The 21,604-nt window shown below is 46.0% G+C and overlaps 1 protein-coding gene across 2 annotated transcripts in view; it reads left to right on the top strand.

Annotated features, from left to right (window-relative positions):
- UGGT2 (UDP-glucose glycoprotein glucosyltransferase 2) overlaps nucleotides 1-21,604 on the top strand; it is a 1,472,699-nt gene that overhangs the window by 333,551 nt on the left and 1,117,544 nt on the right. For both annotated transcript variants that reach the window (XM_085622547.1, XM_085622546.1), the window contains exon 6: nucleotides 20,960-21,056. In XM_085622547.1, coding sequence (XP_085478673.1) covers nucleotides 20,960-21,056 — 97 coding nt within the window. The remainder of the gene's footprint in view (nucleotides 1-20,959; nucleotides 21,057-21,604) is intronic.

Here is a 21,604-nt window from a genome sequence, read left to right as displayed (position 1 = left end):
CCCGTTCTGCTGGATCATGTCCCTAAAACAATTTACCACAGAACTGCTCCCCCACTACCTTGCCTACTGTAGTCATTGAGGAAAGCCTTCTCTCAATCAACAGCAATATGAATTGTACTCAGTCATTTCTCCTGCACCACAAACCCTCACTATTACTCCTCCCCCACCCCCATCCCACCAGATTAATGAAAATTCCTCCATGCTTAGACATAACTCCTAGTGTACAACACAAATGAATTTCCCACCAGCTCTATCACTCTCATTCTCCTAATGCCAATATGTGGTGAGGTATTTTGGTTTTTAGCGCTTCTGTTTTCGGTTCCTTCTTTTCTATCCCAATCAACTAACACCTAAGGCTTAATCCCACCACACATTTCTGCTTAGTTGGGGGCAAAATACAGGCATTCTAAGGAAGACCAGTCCTACCACGAAGCTCCTTCCTCATTCTCTCTCTCGTCTTCTCACCTGGTTCCTTGATTTCACTCTGTCTCGCCTTGGCACTCTGAGTGGCATTAAGTGCTGGATAAGCAAGCATCATAACATACAGTACAAGCATTCTGTAGGACTCATGCGGCTCTTTTTTTCATCTGCTTCCGGCCCCCTTCCTTTCTCTCTCTGTCTCTTTTCTGAGCCCCATCCCACCTCTTCCCCTTGCTCCTAGCAGCACAAGCTGCCAACAAGTAGTATCGGGGGTAGACACATGTTCAATATGATGTTTAGAGGTTGTGCAGAAATTACGCGAGACTGAGGGTCTGACCCAGAGCGTTGCCATGTAGTCATTTAGGGCCTGATTCACAAAGGTAACTTACGCTATTTAATTATAAAATAATTGATAGCCTATTTTAAAATCATTCAAAATAGGTTATTCAATATTTAATGATTTAATAATGAATATGCATTATTTCTATTGATTTTTGCAACATTAATTCATATTTATTTGCATTTTTCTTTTTAACAATTCTTTTTATTTGCAACTCGTTGGGCATTACACATGCATAATCACATTTTCGTACATTGCGGCAATCACAGATTCGTATACACACATTGTACTTAAGATGACCTAGCATACATTTTGCTGATATTACAAGGGTCCTTACTGCGTTAGTGGTTCGTCAAGTGAGGGAATCACAGGGGGCTCACACAAGTGTCCACGATATTCATTCCATTTTGACCAAACTGCCACCCATTTCTGAGGACACCCCCGGGCCACATAGACTGTTTTCTCCTGCAGCATACACCAGTCCATATCTTTTTTCCATTCACTAAGCGTTGGAGGTGTGCATGCTCCCCACACGCGTGCTATATTACGCTTTGCGATTACCTGTCCGAGCGTAGCCCATAATTTGACCTTTGCTGATAGGTCCGTGGGCTCCCAGATGTTCAAGAGGCACCTTTTAACCTCTGGTCGCAGGTCAACCTCCCACACTGTATGCATACATTCATGCACCCGCTTCCAGTATGCCTGTATTACAGGGCACTCCCAAATTATGTGAAGATACGTCCCCACCTCCCCACACTGTCTCCTGCATAGCCCGTCTGTACTCCTTCCCATCAACACTAGTCGTGTACCCGAAACGTAGACTCGTGGAGTATTTTTAGTTGTATCAGTCTCAGCTTCGCAGATATTGCTACTTCTGTGGGGGAGGAGAGGGCCTCCCTCCATTCGTCATCTTCAATCTCCAGACCGTCGGCCTCCCATTACCTTCTAAGTGCCAACAAGGGGTCTGGGGTGTGGTTCATGAGTTTTTTATATGTGAGGGAGATAGCTTTTTCGGGCCAATGACCGTCAGGCAGCCTGTCTTCAAGGGGAGAAGACTCCGGGAGCATTGTATCGGGTGGGATGTTGGACTGGAGTGAGTGCCTGATCTGCACATATCTATAGTACTCAGTTTGTGCTAAGTCATAGGTTTGCTGTAGTGAAGCAAAAGTCACCATCCCCGTGGGCCCCCACAGATCCTTTATGCGGGAGATCCCTATCAGATCCCAATTACGGAACCCTTTTGTACGCACCAGCGCACCCAGTTTTTCGGAGACCCAAAGTGGGGTGGCCAAAGTAAGTTTGTTAGCCCATCCCAGGTTGCGGCTCACACTATGCCAAAGCTGGACCGAGTGTTTTGTAGGGCCCGTGAGTGGGTATTTATTAGGTTTAGAGTAGAGCGCAGCCTCAAAATTTCCCGTCGGGAGGAGCCATCTGTCCATACTATAGCCGGGGTCATTCCCGCCGCTGTATGTTCCCTGGTTTATGGCTGACAGATGTGCCGCCCAATAATATTTCCGAATATCTGGAAGTGCTATAATCCCATCGTACCACCCCAGTGTGAGTTTTTGAAGAGACATGCGCGGTGTTCCAGCCCATAGTAGCTCTCTCTGAGTGGCCTCTTTATCTGCAAAGTACTTTTGTGGAACTAGATCTGGGTAATTTTGCAAGGCATATAAGAAACGCGGCAGCACCATCATTTTGAACAGGGCTGCCCGACCCAGCAGGGACAGTGGGAGCCCCTTCCAAATAGCAGCATCCCTCTTGAACCTCTATAGCGGTGGCAGGAGATTCTTCTCGTAGCGAGTCGTCACATCCGAGGAGATAAAGATTCCAAGGTACTTGAACCCCTCCGTGGCCATCTTAATCGGGCAGTCACGTGGTCTTCAGGGGGGGGGGGGGCCCCATGCAAGACATAGAAGAGTGATTTTCCCCAGTTAATACTATAGCCCGAATGCCTCCCGAAACTAGCGAATATATCCAGTGCGACTCGTAGGGATTTTGTGGGGGAGGCGAGGTATAGAAGAATGTCGTCCGCATAGAGCGAGATCCGATCCTCTCACCCATCCGTCCATCTAAGCCCCCGAAGTGAAAGGTCTTGTCGTACCCAGGCCGCAAGAGGTTCCAGGGAGAGGGCAAAGCGCAAGGGCGAGAGGGGACAACCCTGGCGCGTCCCCCTCTCCAGAGTAAAGATTTCTGAGATCTTGTTATTTACTACCACCTGGGCTAGCGGCTCAGTGTAGAGGAGGCGTACCCTCCCGATGAAATTAGGGCCGAAGCCCATCTTTTTGAGGACCGCCATCATATAGGGCCACTCGAGAGTGTCGAATGCCATAGCGGCATCCAAGGATACGACCACGGCATCTTCCTGGATCGTATGACTGCGTCCCATTACTCCATGGAGACGTTGCAGGTTGAGCGCTGTATTACGGTGTGGCATAAAGCCCGACTGATCTGGATGGATCAGCTTGGTAATGATCGGCTTGATCCTGTTTGCCAGGAGCTTCGCCAGGATTTTGGGTTCAGCGTTCAGTAGCGATATAGGCCTATAGGAGGCGCACAGTTCTCTAGGTCTCCCTTCTTTAGGGATGGCCACAAGTGTGGCAATACGCTGGTCCCTCGGAAGCCTCCCCCGCGCCTTACTGTCCTCAAACATATTCTTAAGATGCGTGCCCAGGCAGTCGGGTTTGAGCTTGTACAGCTCGATAGGGAGGCCATTAGGTCCTAGAGCTTTCCCAGGTCGGAGGTCCTTGATTGCCTTGGTCAGTTCTTCCAAGGTAAGTACACTGTCCAGAGTCTCCCGATCTTTGTCCGAAAGAGTGGGTAGCCCAATATCTTAAGAAGCTCGGAGGAAGCCTCCTCCGGCAGCATAGATCCCTTGCTGTATACGTTTTTAAAATGTGATGCGAACTCCCTAATTATCTCCTGTGGCTCAGTAAGGAAAGCGCCCCCCTCAGTCTGAAGCTCCGATACCACCCTCTGCGCTTTCTGCTTTTTATCCAGCCAGGCTATCAATTTGCCCGCTTTCTCCCCCTGGTCATACAGCCGGCCGTCCCTGTCTCTTGCTATGGTTTTGGCTGTTTCGGTGGCAAGTTCCTTGAGCTGCATCTTGTGCAAAGCTTCCGTATTCCTGTCAATTTGCGCCTCCCCCTCCAAAGCGAGGAGATCCCGTTCGATGTTAAGCATTTGGCTCTCCTTTTCTTTGCGCTGGCCGGCTATTATTGAGAGGGCTTCACCCCTCAATACTGTCTTAAATGCTTCCCAAAGGACAGCAGGGGAGTCCACCGTCCCGACGTTCTCCTGGAAGTATTGGTCAATCGAGCGACCAATCTTCTTTTTGGTCTCAGGATTACAGAAGTGCCAGGGGTTGTTGGGCGCCATACAGCCTGCTTTATGTTCTTCCATAGTAAGGTGCGCCCATACGGGGGAGTGGTCACTTGTACCCCGCGCCAGATGGTGAATCTCTTGAACAGTAGTGTCGTGCTGCATCAGTGTAAGGATATAATCTATCCTAGAGAAGGTGTGGTGCGGCCCCGAGAAAAATGTGTACTGCTGTAGGTGAGGGTGGCGCTTACGCCAAAGATCAACCAGTCCGAACGCCTCCAGGAGGTTGGAAAGCCACATTTGCCCAGTCGTCATGTCTCGGGGTGGATGTCTGTCTAGTCTTCCCGACACTACTGCATTGAAGTCCCCGCCAAGTAAAAGCTGACCCTCAGGGAGAGAAAGGAGCAGTTTACCAAGATCATGATATGACTGTGTTTGGAGACCTGGTGGGATATAGACCGTCACCAAGTTAAGTATGCGCCCCTCCCACCTCCCCGAGAGCACCGCGTAGCGCCCCAGTGGGTCAATCTCTGAACGTTCGGTGACAAACAGGAGGTTTCGGCGCAACAGTATACCCACCCCGCGGGACCCCGATGTGAAGCCAGCGTGTATCGCCAATGTATAGCCCCATCTATTTAGTGCGTGACAAGTGTTACCGATGAGGTGTGTCTCTTGCAAGAGGACAACATCTGGGAGGTGTCGCTGAACAAATTGAAGCACTATACTCCTCTTAAGCTTGTCCCCCAACCCGTTGACGTTCCAGCTAAGGATCTTAAGACTTTTATCCCACCTTGTATCCATCCCTGGAGATCCTCCGAGTGTGTAACCCCGAACTTCTGCAACGCCACAACGCTCCATAAGTGCACATCTTACCAGACCAACGTAAACCCCAACTACCCCCTAAAATGTAACCAATCATCAATAACAAACACAAAAACCCCTGACCCCCCCCCCACCCTGCAACCCTGCCCTGCAGGTTTACAACTACCCACATCCCCAACTAGCAGAGCGCCTTTCGCCCTAAAAGGAAGGAGTGAAAACCTTTCCCCTTCCCTCTCCTCCCCCCCCGGAGAAACTGTTAGGTGGGGAGATGCGCCGGCGCCAACTCCCTCCGCAAAGCGCCCTTCCCCATACCGTCAAAAACTTGTGAAGCATAGGCACATATATTGCGCATCGATTCCAACCATACCCTAAGTTACATCCGGTCCCCCAATAACTGCAAGTACCAATGTCTTAGGGCTGTTTAGGCAGCATGTCCGCGACCTGTCGCAGGACGAAGTCAGGGAGTGCCCACGGCCTCCCCCCACCCCAGAGCAGACCCGTTCCAAGCAGTATGAATACATCGCTCCCCCCGATGACAGCCCTTTAAGGGGTCCAGCAATTTATTTGCATTTTTAACTAGTATAAATAAATTGCTTTGACATTCTGTCCTATAGGGTTTTGTTTTAAGACCCTATTTCCATTATTTTCAATGGGAGGGTGTTGCATAACCAGTGGTTTGCCATTAGTGCTGCGCTTACTACAAAAAAAGTGTAAGTTACTCCAAAAGTTCAGTTTGTAAATATCGAAAATAGTAGACTTTTTTCAAAAGTGTAAACCTATTGAAAAATACATTTGGTGAATCATGCCTATTTTGTCGCAAATTCCGACTCTGAGAGTGTGACCCTGATATTTCCCAGGTTCAGGGCATACCGCCTGAATCCACTCACAGAGGCACATAATTAACCTTGTGCTCCCTAGTTCACAGGGTTGTGTCGGCCTGTTCGCATATGTGCTTTTTTGACTATATGTTATTTGCTCATTTGCCTGTTGGCCTCTAAGTCTGTGTAGAATTAGTTAAATGGGGTGTTCTGTGTCAACTATATAAAAGTCACACCTATAAGTTTTGTCAGTGCTTGTTTTAATGTTTGACATTAAAATATACGAAAAGCGCCTACACACACACACTTTCAGTTCGGTGTAGATGCTGAGGTTCCATGTAAATACATAATTAAACTGCACCCAGTTAACATATTAGAACAGAATGTAGCTTGCTGAGATAAAAATGCACTTTGTTATGATAGCTACAAGTTAGAGTGCAGCTTGCTTTGCTTTTGTCACAGCATGAAATGTGACACATGTTCATTATATAATTCTGCTTTAATTGACTGCATGCCCCCCTTCTGCCTTAGTACTGATGCAAATCATAAATATTATTGACATTAATTAAGTTAAGCCTCGTAATTAAGTATTGAAGAAACTGTGTCATCCAGAAACAAAGTGTATTTAAACCAGGGGCAAACACAGTAAATGATATAGCTGAAAACACCTGGTAAACTATTGCACATCCTATCATTATGGTAAATGTAAAAATTATTGCCCCAGAAAAACCAACAGCCCACATCAGCAATCTATAATACTGATTTTTTTTATATATTTCTTAATACGGCAGGTTTTGACTTTTCTAAGTGCTTACATGACAGATGTTAATATAATCCTATTAAATGATCTGAAAACAATGACAAGCTGTGTTGGCCCAGCTAGGACTCGAACTTGTGACCTTATAAGAAGTTCAAATACAAATCTGTTCTGCCTTCCTTTAGAGACCTTTGTTAAATCTGAAGTAGTTGCCTGCATTGCTTTAATTGCATTACCAGAGTGGGCATGTGCAGAATTACACTTCATTTAAAGCAGATGTTGAAATGTTCTTTGAGGAAAGGGCCATAAGCGAAAATCAAAAGATTTCAGCTCCACCTGAACTACTAGAGTTTATTTTACGCTATTATACGAGGAATGACTGCCATGCTGTGGGTTTTTCTTAAAACTAGAGGTTTCCTTGGCTTTTCTCATGCCCAAAAGCCAAGCAATGCCCTACACATCTGCTGCTTGGCAAAGCCAAAGTGCCCACCTATTCTGCGCCTCTGTGCTGCCTTATCTACGTATTTTCTCAGATATGTATTTTTGCAATTCGGGCCTGTGACCTTCCATTTGTACTATGCCTAATTATATTTCAATATTCTACTAAAGCTTGTATTTACTCCCCCCCCCCCCCTCCCCTCCCCCCCGGGTCCTGACTCTATCTCTGCTCTTTTTGTTATTCTGCTCCCAAAGACAGCTTAGGCCTGTTTTTCTCCTTTATTCTGTACATCTGTGCACATCTTTCTGCTGGTGCTTTCATTGACTTGAGTAGGCCTTCATTTTCTACATTCGTTATAACACATCTTCCCCTGCACAAACTGAAGAAGCACTAGTGTGCATAGTGCGGCTCAACACCACACCACTCCAATCATATGGCATATTATTTGGTTAATATTTGCCCAAATAATATGCCATAATATATAATTATATTTTAACTTTTGCAGTTCTAGTAAACTGTAGGATAGTGTATCCTACCAGTCTATTTGAGCTACTCTTAAAATATACGAAGCACCGCCCATCACATAAATGCATGTTAGATTTTCTTTCTTTAAACCACTGCCTGTATTCTTGTAAAACGTTAATGATATCTCTAAACTTTGAAATGAAGCACACTACTGACAGTATATTAATAGGTTTGTACTTAAAGTACCCAGTACCCAATAGATGTAGTATATCTGTTATAGTTAAGGCAGCCATGGTTTAGAGATGGCTACTAAGCATTAGTGAGGGCTTACTTTTGAGCTACTAAGCTCGGTAAAGCTTTGGAGGAAAAGGAGGACACCTTATCCCTTCCAAAGCAGAGAATTTATATACTATACAGACAGACTCCTCCCCCCCCCCCCTCAGTATGATTATCTTGATTATCATATTTAATCCCCTTAAAGAGACAAAGCCTAGCCCTGTCATATGGGTGCCACTAATGCAAGTTATGAAAGTTTTTCAGCCCCCGTAGTGTATTTCCTTATCCAACTGAGTTATGTTTCTAGCCTATGAAGTGGGGAAATAGATCGGGATCTCGCCAACTCTCTAGTTGGCATGGTTCACAAGGATCGACCATTACTGAGACTACCTCAAACCTGCCAGAGACTCAGCAGGCTAGCTTTAGGTAAGCATGATTACCACTTTGCTGTAAGACGTCCAAGACAACCACATACTTACCTGTATTTATAGTTTACAATTCTTCATTTAGCACTACTGTGGACCTTAGGAAATGCAATGCAATTATAGCGAATATAAGAAACATATTTAACATAAACGAATATTAAACATATCTAGTAGCAGACCCCTAACATCGAATTATGAGCTTAAAAAAACTGAATTTGAATTTCTACAAGTTTGGTGCACATGTACATCCTCTAAATTCACCCCTTACCTTAAGTTATGTAAGCGTTGGTGAACTCTACCTATGTCGATCTGAAGTTAAGGTTTCATGGGCAGGGGGCTTATCTGACCTGCACTGTGTTATCTGGAAATTTAGAAAACCCAACTAAGCTATTAGAATTTGTGGGTTGTGCACTGTTTCTACCCACACACATCATAACTATCCCAGTTGGACTTCAGGGCACAGCATGACAAGCTACCCTTGAATAATGTAATGAGGATAATGATACACTGACTGTGCATGTGAATGGGTAAAATTGCAAGCTTTGGCGTAATATTGCTGAATGTGTGCATTAATATGATTACCTTGATTTGTTTATTCTACGTTCAATTTAATTGAAATAACTGTGAACCCGAAAATGTAACACAATGAATTACTATGGAAATACCCATTTCATGTAACCCCATCAGACAGCAGGGATTGGTAATATTCATGACAGATAAGGCGGCCCCACAAATGTAAAACATTTGTTGAGACTGAAGAAGCCCAGCTTTCAATAAACGTTCAATAAACGTTTAATGAGGCTGTATTCGGAAGCATCAGTAAGATATATTTCTCCTCCTAATAGCAAGAAAACCGACTGCAGTAACAAATGGCTTCACGGTGTTTATATTTCTAAAAACACATTGCACCATTGGGATTTGCAGTCAAATTCAAGGAAACATGATCACATTTAAGAATTCATATGCTCCTAATTAGCAATAAGCATCATGGGATTTTTGAGGAAGTAATTAAGCTTATTTAGAATGAATTGCAGATAAAATTTGTCATGGGAAGCAATATCAATGTCACAGATTAGAGTGACTACCGATATGTGATCCCTTGCTTAACTACACACACCTGCTACTACTGACACCTGCACTTGCTTTTTCTTTTTAGAACACATTTGTTTCAATGTTTAGCGCATAGTTAAAGTGACAGTTCCATTTTCAGGCGCTTTCCCTGATTTACTGTCCCATTATCCCCACATCCCTGCAGATAAATTTGCGTTAATTTATCCCTTCCTTTGCTGCACTCCATGAGACAGTATGTTAAAAACATATATGCAATAATGTTTGTTAGGACCAGGAGAGCTTACATAAGCTACAGCAGCCTTACCCTGATTATACATGCCAGAAGCCTAAAACTAGTTCTGCTTGTAAATTAGTATTAAAAAAGCTATACAACTGGCTAACTTTCAATCAGTGTTAGTGTAGCAAAGTGTAATTTTATGTGTTATGGCTTTGCAGCCATACCATGTAATATTATCACAATACCCCAAAGATGGTCCTTGAATTCACACTAATAAATACTTAGCTAAGTCCTGGTAGAGTGGCAAAGAGGAGTCATGCTTGTGTTAAGCATTTCAGAGTACCAATATCAATCAATCAATCAATCAATCATGGCATTTGTAAAGCGCACTACATACCCGCGAGGGTCTCAAGGCGATGGGGGGGGGGGGGGGGGGGGGGGAGCTGCTTCTGTTCGAAGAGCCAGGTCTTGAGAAGTTTTCTGAAGGTCAGAAGGTCTTCGGTCTGCCGTAGGCGGATGGGGAGGGTGTTCCATGTCTTGACGGCGAGGTGGGAGAATGATCTGCCGCCGGCAGTCACTCTTCGGATGCGGGGGACGGTGGCGAGGGCGAGGTCTGCGGAGCGGAGCTGGCGGGTGGGGGTGTACAGGCTGAGTCGGCTGTTGAGGTACTTTGATCTGGTGTTGTGGAATGCTTTATGTGCGTTGGTGAGGAGTTTGAAAGTTATCCTCTTGTTGACAGGGAGCCAGTGTGGGTCTCTCAGGTGGGGTGTGATGTGGCTGCGGTGAGGGATGTCGAGGATCAGGCGTGCGGAGGTGTTTTGGATATGTTGAAGCCGTTTCAGGAGTTTGGCCGGGGCTCCTGCGTAGAGTGTGTTTCCGTAGTCCAGTTTACTCCTGACGAGGGCCTAGGTGACCGTCCTTCTTGTTTCGGTGGAGAGCCACTTTTGAAGATCCTGTGAAGCATGCGGAGGGTGTTGAAGCAGGAGGAGGAGAAGGCGTAGACCTGCTTTGTCATGGAGAGGGTAGAGTTGAGGATGACCCCTAGGTTGCGTGCGTGGTCGGTGGGAGTTGGGGGTGTTCCTAGTGCAGTCGGCCACCAGGAGTCGTCCCAGGCTGAGGGGGTGGATCCGGGGATGAGGACCTCCGTCTTCTCCGAGTTCAGCTTCAGTCGGCTGATTCTCATCCAGTCGGCGACGGCCTTCATTCCTTCGTGGAGGTTGGTTTTGGCAGTGTGGGGGTCCTTGGTGAGGGGGAGGATCAGCTGGGTGTCGTCGGTGTAGGAGATGATGTTGAGGTCGTGCCGTCGTGCGATGTGGGCGAGTGGAGCCATGTAGACGTTGAACAACGTTGGGCTGAGGGGTGAGCCTTGGGGTACGCCGCAGATGATCTCTGTGGCTTCGGAGTGGAAGGGGGGATGCGGACGCTCTTTGTTCTGCTTCAGAGGAACGAGGAGGTCCAGTCCAGGGCTTTCTCTTGGATTCCGGCGTCGTAGAGGCGTGTTCGTAGTGTGTGGTGGCAGACCGTGTTGAAGGCGGCTGACAGGTCCAGGAGGATGAGGGCCACGGTTTCTCCGTTGTCTAGCAGGGTCCTGATGTCATCGGTGGCGGCGATGAGGGCCCTTTCGGTGCTGTGGTTTCTGCGGAACCCTGACTTGGACGGGTTCAGGATGCTGTTCTCCTCGAGGAAGCTGGTCAGTTGTTTGTTGACGGCCTTTTCGATGATCTTCGCCGGGAACGGAAGCAGGGAGATGGGTCGGAAGTTCTTTAGGTCCTTGGGGTCTGCCTTGGGTTTCTTGAGTAAGGCGTTGATCTCTGCATGCTTCCAGCTCTCTGGGAAGGTCGCTGTCTCGAAGGAGATGTTGATGGTTTTCCAGAGATGGGGTGCGATGGTGCTGCTGGCTTTGTTGAAGATGTGGTGTGGGCAGGGGTCGTCCGGGATCCGGAGTGGACGGTGTTCATGATCTTGATGGTGTTGTTGATGTTGTTCCAGGAGATCAGGCGGTTGGTGCGGGTGGTGGTCGTGGGAGTGGGGGTCTCAGTGGTTGCTGGGGTGGTGACGGTGTTGAAGCTGTTGTGGATGTCTGCGATCTTGCGACGGAAGAAGGTGGCCAGCGAGTCGCACATGTCTTGTGAAGGTGGGATGTTGTTGGTGTTGGAGCTGGGGTTGGAGAGTTCCTTCACGATGTTGAAGAGCTCTTTGCTGTTGTGTGCGTTGTTGTCTAAGCGGTCTTTGAAGGACATCGTTTTGGTGGATCTGATGAGGTGGTGGTGTCTGCGGGTAGCGTTCTTGTGGGCGGTGTAGGTTTCCAGTGTTCATTCACGGATCCAGGTTTTTTCGAGTTTTCGGCAGGTTCGCTTGAAGGCCTGGAGGTCTTCGGTGAACCAGCTGGCTTTCTTGCTAGTGTGGGTGTTTGAGGGGTTCATGAGGGGGGCGAGGGTGTTGGCACAGTCGTTGATCCACTGTTAGAGGTTGCGTGCGGCGGTGTCGGGGTCGGTCGGATTTGTGGGTGGGTTCCGGGCGAGGGAGGTGGAATGCTGGTCTTCGGTGACTTTGCTCCAGCAGCGGCACGGCATCTGTTGGGTGCGGTGGTGCGTGGTAGGTTTCCGGAAGGTGAAGTGGATGCAGCGGTGATCGGTCCAGTGGAGCTCGTGGTGTGGTTGAAGGAGACAACAAGAACAATAAGAAATTGACACGACTCTAGACAAATCCGACACCAATTTATAAACAGTGTATTTTTATCTTAATTTAGATACAAAAGGAACGTAATAGCATACATATAACCAGAACTATAGATTTTTGAAGCAATGTTAAATCAGTGTAGGAAAATGCATGAAAAAGATAACATTGCGGTCAATGGCAAAAACCACTAGTGACAATCGATCGATCACTTGCACGTTTAGTTCCATAGAAGCCTTACATCGTTATGGTCATGAGGGCCCCAGGACCAGGCCACGGCAGTCACATAAATTTTAACTAGCCCGTTGAGTCCGAGTGCAGAGTTGTCCTGACTGTCCTTGGTGCTGAACGGGAGCTGCGGTGGTGCTGAGTTTATGGCTTACCAGGTTCCTGTGAAACAGAATGCATAAACACAACAGATTCACAGCTGCCTATGTTGGATGAGGTTGCACGGTTTTCCTTGTAAACGCAGCGTCGAGTGTGGGGGTCAGTTAATGGATTGGGGTCCAACAAGCCTTGGCAACAGTAAGCACAGCAAAAAGATACTGGAACTTCACTGGGTCCGGGGAAGTGAGGTAGCGGTCTGAAATTTCAGACAGGCGAGACTACTGAGGTCAATTGCATCATTAATCTTTCCTTGCGTGATGCTAGGGTTCCAAGTGCTTGGAAGCAGGCTAAAATCCTCCCCCTCTTGAAGAAACCCACCCTTAATCCCTCGACTCCGGGGAACTATAGGCCTATCTCTCTCCTCCCTAGCCTTGCTAAGGTGTGAGAGAAGATAGTGAACAGACAGTTGTCGGAGTATGTGGAGAGGGAGGGGCTTTTACATCCAGCTCAGTCGGGCTTCCGCCCCTCCCTTAGTACGGAAGGAGCTTTGGTGGAAGTGTCAGATGCGATTCGGGAGTGCCTCGATGCCGGCGGGAGAGCAGCCTTCGTGCTGCTCGACCTGTCGGCTGCTTTTGATACGGTCCCCCATCCCCTACTGCTAGACAGACTGGTGGAGATTGGTGTTGTTGGTTCAGCCTGGGGTTGGATTAAGTCCTTCTTAGAGGGCCGGGTTTAGCAAGTATGGCTACCTCTGGCTGCCTCCTCACCTCAGCGGGTCTACACAGGGGTTCCCCAGGGTTTATCCCTTAGCCCCCTTTTGTTTAATATCTATCTCACCCCTCTCGTTATATTGGCGGAGGGTTTGGGGGCTAAGGTGATCGCCTATGCTGACGATACTCAGCTATTGTTCACCTGGGATAAGAACGTGGCAACTGTGGCCCCCGTTCATTTGTGTCTATCTTCGGTCTTCAAGTGGCTGGCGAAGGCCCAATTGAAATGTAACGAAGACAAGTCGGAGGTTCTTTTGTTTGGTAACTTTCCCACTGGGTTTAGAGATACGATCTGGCCAGTAGAGTTTCCACCTCCATTGTCCAATAGTCAGATCGCAAAGAATCTTGGAGTATGGTTTGATGGAAATCTTTCCTTCTCTAGTCAAGTTAAGAGACTTGCGGGCTGCTGCTTTGGGCTCCTTAGAGTCCTGAGAAGATTTTTTCCGCTTCTTCCTCAGGCCGCACGTGAATCCGTGGTACGTGGGCTCATTCTCTCCCGTTTGGACTACGCTAATGCGCTCTATGTGGGGATTCCAGCTTATTCCCTCAATAAACTCCAAGTGGTGCAGAATGCGGCGGCCCGCCTCTTGGGTGGGATTCCGCCCAGGGAGAGTGTGCGTGGCTATCTTCGCTCCCTGCACTGGCTTCCGGTAAGGGCGCGAGTGGTGTTTAAATCTCTTACTATAGCCCATCGGGCACTGCATGGTCTAGGGCCGTGCTATTTGCAGAAACGATTCTCCTTTTATGTCCCAGGGAGGATTCTGCGCTCTTCGGCCCTTAGGTTGGCGAAGGTCCCTTGTTTCCAGCGGCATCGATTAGGGGGCGCTTCCTTGGCCGTTCATGCGGCCCGTGCATGGAATGCGCTTCCCTTGGTACTTCGCTGTGTGGAAGATCCTGCTGTTTTTAAAAAATTGCTAAAAACCCATCTTTTTGTTTAAAGTCAGGTTATGCTTTGTTTTCTCTATGCTCGCGCCGGGACACTCCTATGAGTAGCTGTGCGCGTTAGAAATTCAAATAACATAACATAACATAACTACAACTCTCACAATGCACTGGACCAAATGGATTTGGACGATCCCATGAAGAGCTCGATGGCCAGTGATTTTTTGGATCCGGTGAGTGTTTTTACCTGCAGGTTGCGGGGGACTAGTGACACTAGTCCAGGGGAGACTGATAGTGCTTTTGGCCGAAGGGCGATCAATCAGTTCCAAGCCTATTTCTTCAGGGACAAAGTATCCCTCTTTTGCTTTAGTGCTGTGGGCAAGGTCTCGTTGGCGGCGACACAGTTCCTCTCCTGGTCCTTCCTTGATCTGAGGGTCTGGTGTCAGGGGCGTCCTGTGAATCCTAGATTATGGGGAGTTAGGAGCGTGGGAGCTAGTAGCCAATGGCAGATCGTCCCTACAGCTAATTTGCTCCTGAGGTGACCACATCCGGGGGTTTAGGCCACCTTTTCTGGCCAGAACCCACTATTTCTGCCATCTTGGCAGAATTCTAATTTAGATGTACAGGTCAGGCTGCTCACCCTGGAGGTGTGGCCATCCTTCCTGGAGGTGTACACATCCTGCATACCTTAATTTCCCGTCTTGCCCGAGTGCAAGCGCACCTGAAGGAAGGGGAGGGCTGTGTCCTTCTCAGAGGGCCAGCCCAAATTCATATCAGAGGTGGTGCAGCTTTTGAATCTCACCACTCTGATGTGTCACTTCACTTGCCTGCTGGAGAGGAGGGAGATATGACCTCCTTCCTGTCCAGCCTTTGTTCCTGACTCCTGGGAGTGTTTCATACTGCCTGGCAGGAGGTCAGAATCCTGTCTTGACGGCAGCAGATGCAGGAAATGGGGGCTTTCCAACCAGAGCACAGGAAAGCTGAGACAGCCAGGTTGGCAGCCGCTAAGGTAGTCCCCTGGGTGCATGGCAGCCTTCCCTTGTCACAAGATCCATATCAGGGGAGAGAAGCCACATTGTTTGACACCAAACTCAACACATTTAGATGATACCATAAGGGAACTAGCACCCCAGGTCTGCCCGTGTGTAATGGTATTCTATGGACCGCCTATTACTTATAGTGTACCTTAATGGTAAAGACACTATAGAGACCTATAAGCTTGCACTTACATGTCTACAGTCTTAATATACTGCACCCTGCCTCCTTGGCACAGGAGGCCTTCTCTAGGGGTGAATAACATATACTAAAAGAAATGTAGTGACTATGTCACACATGGTGGAGGCAAAGTTGAAATGGAGCAGTTGGCACTGTTCCTGTAGTCTTCTATAGCACGCCTGCTATCATTAGTTTACCTGGTCAGTCAGGGTGGCACAAAGAGTGCTGCATGCCCTGGGTACCCCTTTACCACCCATGCCTGGGTACCACTGGTACCATATACTAGGGACTTATAAGGGAGTTAAGTCTTTATCAATTGGGGATTCTAGGGACACACATCAGCTTTTAGGGAAACACAACTGGCAATCGAGCCATTTTAGCAGCCTTTAGAGCACTGTCTGAATCTAAATCCAGCATCTAGTATTCCAAATAGAGGCAAAAAGTGTGGAGAAATCTGCAAAAATCCCTTTTTTCTTACAGTTAGTATTCATTTTTTACTACACTGTCACCAAACTCTAAAGCAGTGTTTGTATTATGCCCTGTGTGTTACCTGTTCAACCTCTGTATTCCATCCTGGTTCTACACTGCATGTAAAATGAAAAGAATGAGGCCAGCTCTTCAGCACAGACGTTTCAGCATAAGACACAGATTTTTTTATAAAGCTTTTTATTTGAATTTTAACTATAATAAACAGTATACATACAATAGATGTTGTAAAGATATAGTATGTACAGTTTGCATTAATATTCCATCCCACAAGCATTCTTCCCCATATTCAGGCGCATGGCTAAGAATGGTACTCTCCTATTCCTATACAAGGTGCAATGGGACCTATTGTAAATGAAGCCATGTTTATAATCCAGCACTGTGACTAATCCAACTGACACAGAATCCATTGGTATTTTGCAGGGCAGCCTCTGGCTTTATAGATGACTTCCTCTGCCAAGGCACATCAGTCCATCCTTTACTGTCATTCGCCAAGAGTCAGGGGGGGCAGCATTCCACCATTTCTTAGTAATATGCCACTTGGCTATTAGATAGCCCATTTCCACCAGTATTAATGCACCATGTCCTCCCTTCCACCTGGTCATAATCCTAAGTAAGGCCTCCCTTCGTTCTACTGGCAAGTTGTAGACCAATACATCTTCAAGGTGTGCATATATTGTAATACTGAATGAAATAATGGAAGAGCAGCCCCATATTACATGCAGGAAAGTACCCTCTACATTATTACATTACCAGCATGTGGGAAAAGGAGATCTACTCATCCTCCGTAGCCTAGAGGGATGAAAGTACACACTGTGTAAATATTTGAATTGAATTAATCTGAGCCGGGGTGAGACTGGCAATAGCATGGGAGCTATCTTAGCCTTGCTCCAGTCATCATCATCTAGTCCACCAGGTCCTTCCCCCATATTTCTCAAAGGCGAGCAGATAGGTTAGTGAAGTTGACAATTAGGGATCGGTTCGCACGTGAAAATGCTCTATAATAATATTACCCTCGAAGGTGTGGAATTTCACAAAGTATGCCTGTAGATGTCTAGGGCATTTCTGACCTGTAGGTATCTGAATAACTGACTTTTGTGGAGGTAATCATGTACTGATAGTTCTTTAAAGGATTTTATGTGGTCTTTTAGATATCAGCCAGCTTGGATATCTGACTGATATCTCTAAGACATCACCCAGATTGGATATACCAATGAGATCCCGGGCCTGGAATCCCTGTTGTGTAGTCACCTGCTTGAAGAGTGTGCCGTGCCATAGAGAGGTGTCTGAAGTTACCTTGCTCTGCCAGCCAATGTGTTTGACCACAGCTTCCCAAAATTCAAGTGGCATTCTAGTGGTTGTGGCCAAAGTGTGGGGGAGTTTACGTGCAGTAGAAATTGAAGATTATGTGACTTCAGTATATGAGGAGCTCAAGGTGTCAAGTATCCTGTGTCTCTCAAAAGCCACAAATTTATTTTTCAATTGAAATACATTTTAGAAATTATCTGCAAATCTTGACAGACCACCAACAGATTTTCTCTCTTTGCCTGTGGAATTTCTTTCTCTCCTGTGCTCTACATCCTGGTAGACAGAATGTGTCCCGATGTGTGAAGAATATCCGGAGCCATCAATATGGGCTTGCAATGCTACTGGCGCTCATGACGTTGCCAATGGATTGCAATTTAGTTATCTCGTGAAGAAGCGCAATGTCTTTTGGTTCCCCCAGACGCCTGGCCTAGACCCTACTTTGTTTAATACTTATGTGGAACCAGTGAGTTTATCTTTAGAGGACAAGGAAGCGTCCATAGCGGAACGTACAAATGGCATAAAAAAAGACCCAAAAATATTGACAACGGAGAATATCTTCACTTTACTCACCGACCTCACAAAATGCAGACTGGAATGATGGAACAAAAAACGAGTTACTAGTGTTTAGTCCAGCTGATAGAAATATATGCTAGCATTCACCCCTAGGTTTACTAAAATTGGAATGCTGCAAATGCCACGCATCCTCCTACTGTAAAATCTCTTGCTGTGATTCTTTAGCAAGGTGGCTCCATCTGCTACTTCTACTGACACAGCCTCGAAAAACAATAACTAGCACCTAATCACCTCCATTCATTTCAAACAGCAGATTAAGCTCTCGTGGTATTCCGACTGTACTTTGGGAATGCTATCCCAGCAGATGCTCCAGAGTTTTCATTTGTTCCCACCAAAGCAATACTTGTGTTGGTGAACAGACTGGTAACTGACACAAGTAAATTCATCTACCTCTCCCTGTGCTTCCTCATTGGCTGCAGGGATTACATTTGAATTGTGCTGTGTTGACTACAAAACTCTACACCAGAACAAATCCCTTTTCCATATCAGAGCAGCTCCCATTCTCCGATGGCAAAGGACACCTCAGAATCAGGAACTTTGCCTAACTAGAGGTAATGCTACCCTGAGCATTTCTTTCCCATAACCTTTCTTTCACTTCTGTTGCATCTGCCTCCCTGGAACTTGATATCAGAACAAAACAAACCCTTCTCACTTTCAGGAAACACCATGAATCATACAGTTTCACCACCCTATAATCTTCCAGTTTTAACAACTCAATGTACTGCTATGCCATGATGGTTTACTTACATCTTGTGTTAAATCATCATATCTACATTTGCTCTATAGCCGTGCAATGTTAATTCTTTTGTACCTGGCAACGATTTGACAGATTACGGCAGACGTGTGGGGTAAAACATGCAAAGTAGTGCTCAAAAGAAGTTTATGAGGGTAGAAGGGACCCTGTCAGAAGTAGTAGCAGATTGAATTAAATGGGAGGGTTAGTGGTATGGGTGTGCATGCGTGTGTGTGTGTGTGCACGTGTGTATGTCTATGTTCACGCGCGTGTGTGTGTGTGTATGTGTAAGTGTATGTTTGTTCCTAAGTAGTTGTATTACTTCATTTCTAACCATTAGAAAGTGTTAAAAAAAAATACTGCAGATCAATGCACTTGTTTCATTATTTTGGCATTCAGTTGAGAAATCTTAATTACAATTTCACTGTCATTACTGCCAATCTTCAGTTTTTCCTTGCAGTTTATCTTTTCCAATGGAGTAGTTGCCTCAGACAGGCGAGGGCTGGCATGACTGTCTTCTCCATTGATTTGGTGACCTCCAGTTTTTGAAGACTGGAGTGTTTGTTAGGCTTGATTTATTGTCTTCTTTGAGGTAAAGCCAGTACGCATTCCTCCGTGACTTTCTTGGGCTAACTTATATGGCATTGCACAGCTGGAGTAGGATTTTGCACTAACACAGCTTTTGCAAAGATTATGTAGCCTAGACCTTGGTATCTGTGTATGGCCACAGTTGAGTGTGCGAGGTCCTGTGCCAGTATGCCCCCGAGAACATCGGTTTCACTAGTGAAAGGTGTACGAAGGTGCTAATATGACAACAGTATTTGTTTCCTGAGGAACTAATAGATTAAATATCTAAAGCAATTGTAACCGTTGTAGCTTTATGCTATGATTAGCCGATGCCCAGCCAACCACAGTCTCTTGGTTACTCATGAGCTTCTATGTGCAGCATCAAGTCTGGAGTTGGTAGGTTACCCATAGGTTCTGGCTGGCCCTGCGCCCAAAAATGCAGACAATCCACTCACCCTCCGTAATGGAAGCTGCCACATCAGAAACACTACCTGTTGGCCAGTGTGTGGCATCCCTGCTCAAACCCATTGAAAATGTGCCGCAAGCTTAGATCCGCACACTGGGAGGACCTAGGGGAGCAGACATCTGGGTCAAGCCGTTGGAGGAAGACTCATGGAAACTACCATGTTTCGGTGATTTTTTTTCTCCAAAATGTCTTGCTCTGTGTGATCTCCCAGCAGGTGAGAGACATCTGGCCTGCGGCAATAGAAATTAAAAGAAATATGGTTGTGTTATGTTTCCATAAGTCATGGGGTGATATCTTTGACCAAAAAGAGGTACACTAAGCCGGTATTTAGCTTGCAGCTGCTTTTCAAATTTCCAAATTGCACTGAACCTACTTTATCAACAGTGGGTACCCTGAACCTAAAGAATACCAATCAATGCAGGTCTGGTAACTTTATGCTAAGGAGACCAAGAGGAAAGAAGATGGGGGCCAAGGCTTGGCAGAAATATGCTCATGTGTGATGCAGAGGGGAGGGAATTAGCATGTTTTGGAAAATAAAAATTGCTACTAATCTGACACTTATCATGTTTGGAGTGTTTTAATAGCCTGCTAGTCAGAGCGAGGCAGGTCTGGCTTACACCAATAAATTCCGGCGGACATACCGAATTCAAAAATATATAATTTATATACTTTCCAGGTACTTCTGAATTTGATGTGTCATAAAATGTAGAGTGCACCATACATAAACAGCTGTTGTCACACAGTTTTGTAAGCTGCATAATTGTGCAGACAACATTCCCTTGGAAACACCACTCTTAGTTGGTATTTTCGGACTCCAGACATTCAGGACGTTTCCTCGGTTAGATTTGTCCATTTGAAAAATGCATAAAATGCAATAAAATAATGAGCAAATTTGTTTAAACCACGAAAATATTTTCACAATTTTCATAATAAACTATGGCTGCAATGAGAAATTGATACATAGTCTTGAATGTGCTGAAAAAAAAGTCACAGAAACCAAATAAGTACATGTGCTTGAACAACCTCATGCTTATATTTTTTTTCGAAGCTCTAGCACCCTGGCAGTGAAAGAGTTAACACTGAACCAGGGATATCTAAACTCAGTTGAAGTTTTCAGTTCCTAGGATCAGACTGTCGCGCATGGGTGGTCGATCTTTTGCTTATCTAGGTCCCTTCCTGTGGAACTCCCTTCCCTTCCGTAGATGTCTGAAAACTTGGTTGTTCAACCAGTAATCCTCTGTTTTGTCTCTCTTTCTTCCCAGGCTGGCGCCGAGAAACCCTCTGGGGTAGCTGTACGCCTTATAAATCAAATTAACATAACATATCTGCAGTACCCTTTGCACTAGTGCTTCAAAATAAAAAAATCTAACAATTGTGTGCTTTTCCTTTAAGTGTATTTGTTCACTTGCCTTTTTTGGAGGACACAACTGTGACAAATCAGTCTTCACTTATTGGGGTTAAATAAACTGTGTTGCATTAGAATAAACCTCAAACAAAACTTACGTGTCCATAGATTCTATGTGGTTCTTTGTCAAAACAAGAAACAGGCAAACAATAATTTTTTATTAAAATAATTTCTCAACAGAAACCAAGTCCCAGAAGAATGTATTTATCTGGATATGGAGTGGAGCTTGCAATTAAAAGTACAGAATACAAAGCGATTGATGACACAAATATTGAAGGTATGTAAACAGTGATCCACCTACCATGACATTGAACTTACAGTTATAATAATAAAAAGACTTATTTGCTCCAGAATTTGGTAAACGTTTGTGGTACCAAGAAGGATGTCTTTGAGGTGTGTTTTCTAAGAAAAGACGTTCCTCCCCACTGTTTGAATCTCTTCAATTGGGTATGCTCTCGAGGTTCCAAGGGTTTGATAAGTGGGACTTAATAGGTCTCTCGACGGTTGGGGACCTATGGCAGAAGGGGGGAATTGTTCTGTTTGGTGAGCTGCAACGACAATACCACCTACAGGAAGGGGAAACGTTCTGGTATCTTCAGGTGCGGAGTGTACAACAGAAGGTGTTACCTAATGGCTCGGACTTGCCAGTTTCCTCACCGTTAGAAGATCGGTTACTGGATGATTATCTTTCAGACCGAGCGATCTCCGTGGCATACCGAAAGATTCTCAATAACATGCCAGACTCTATGGGTAACATACAGGCAATATGGAATGATGAGGTTGGGAGCTTGACGACGAGGAGTGGAGGGAAACCTTTTCCCAACC

The sequence above is a fragment of the Triturus cristatus genome, chromosome 8 (genome assembly GCF_964204655.1).
Source record: "Triturus cristatus chromosome 8, aTriCri1.1, whole genome shotgun sequence".
Lineage (NCBI taxonomy): Eukaryota > Metazoa > Chordata > Amphibia > Caudata > Salamandridae > Triturus > Triturus cristatus.
Note: the sequence above shows the minus strand (reverse complement) of the source record. Positions and strands in the feature narration are given on the sequence as shown.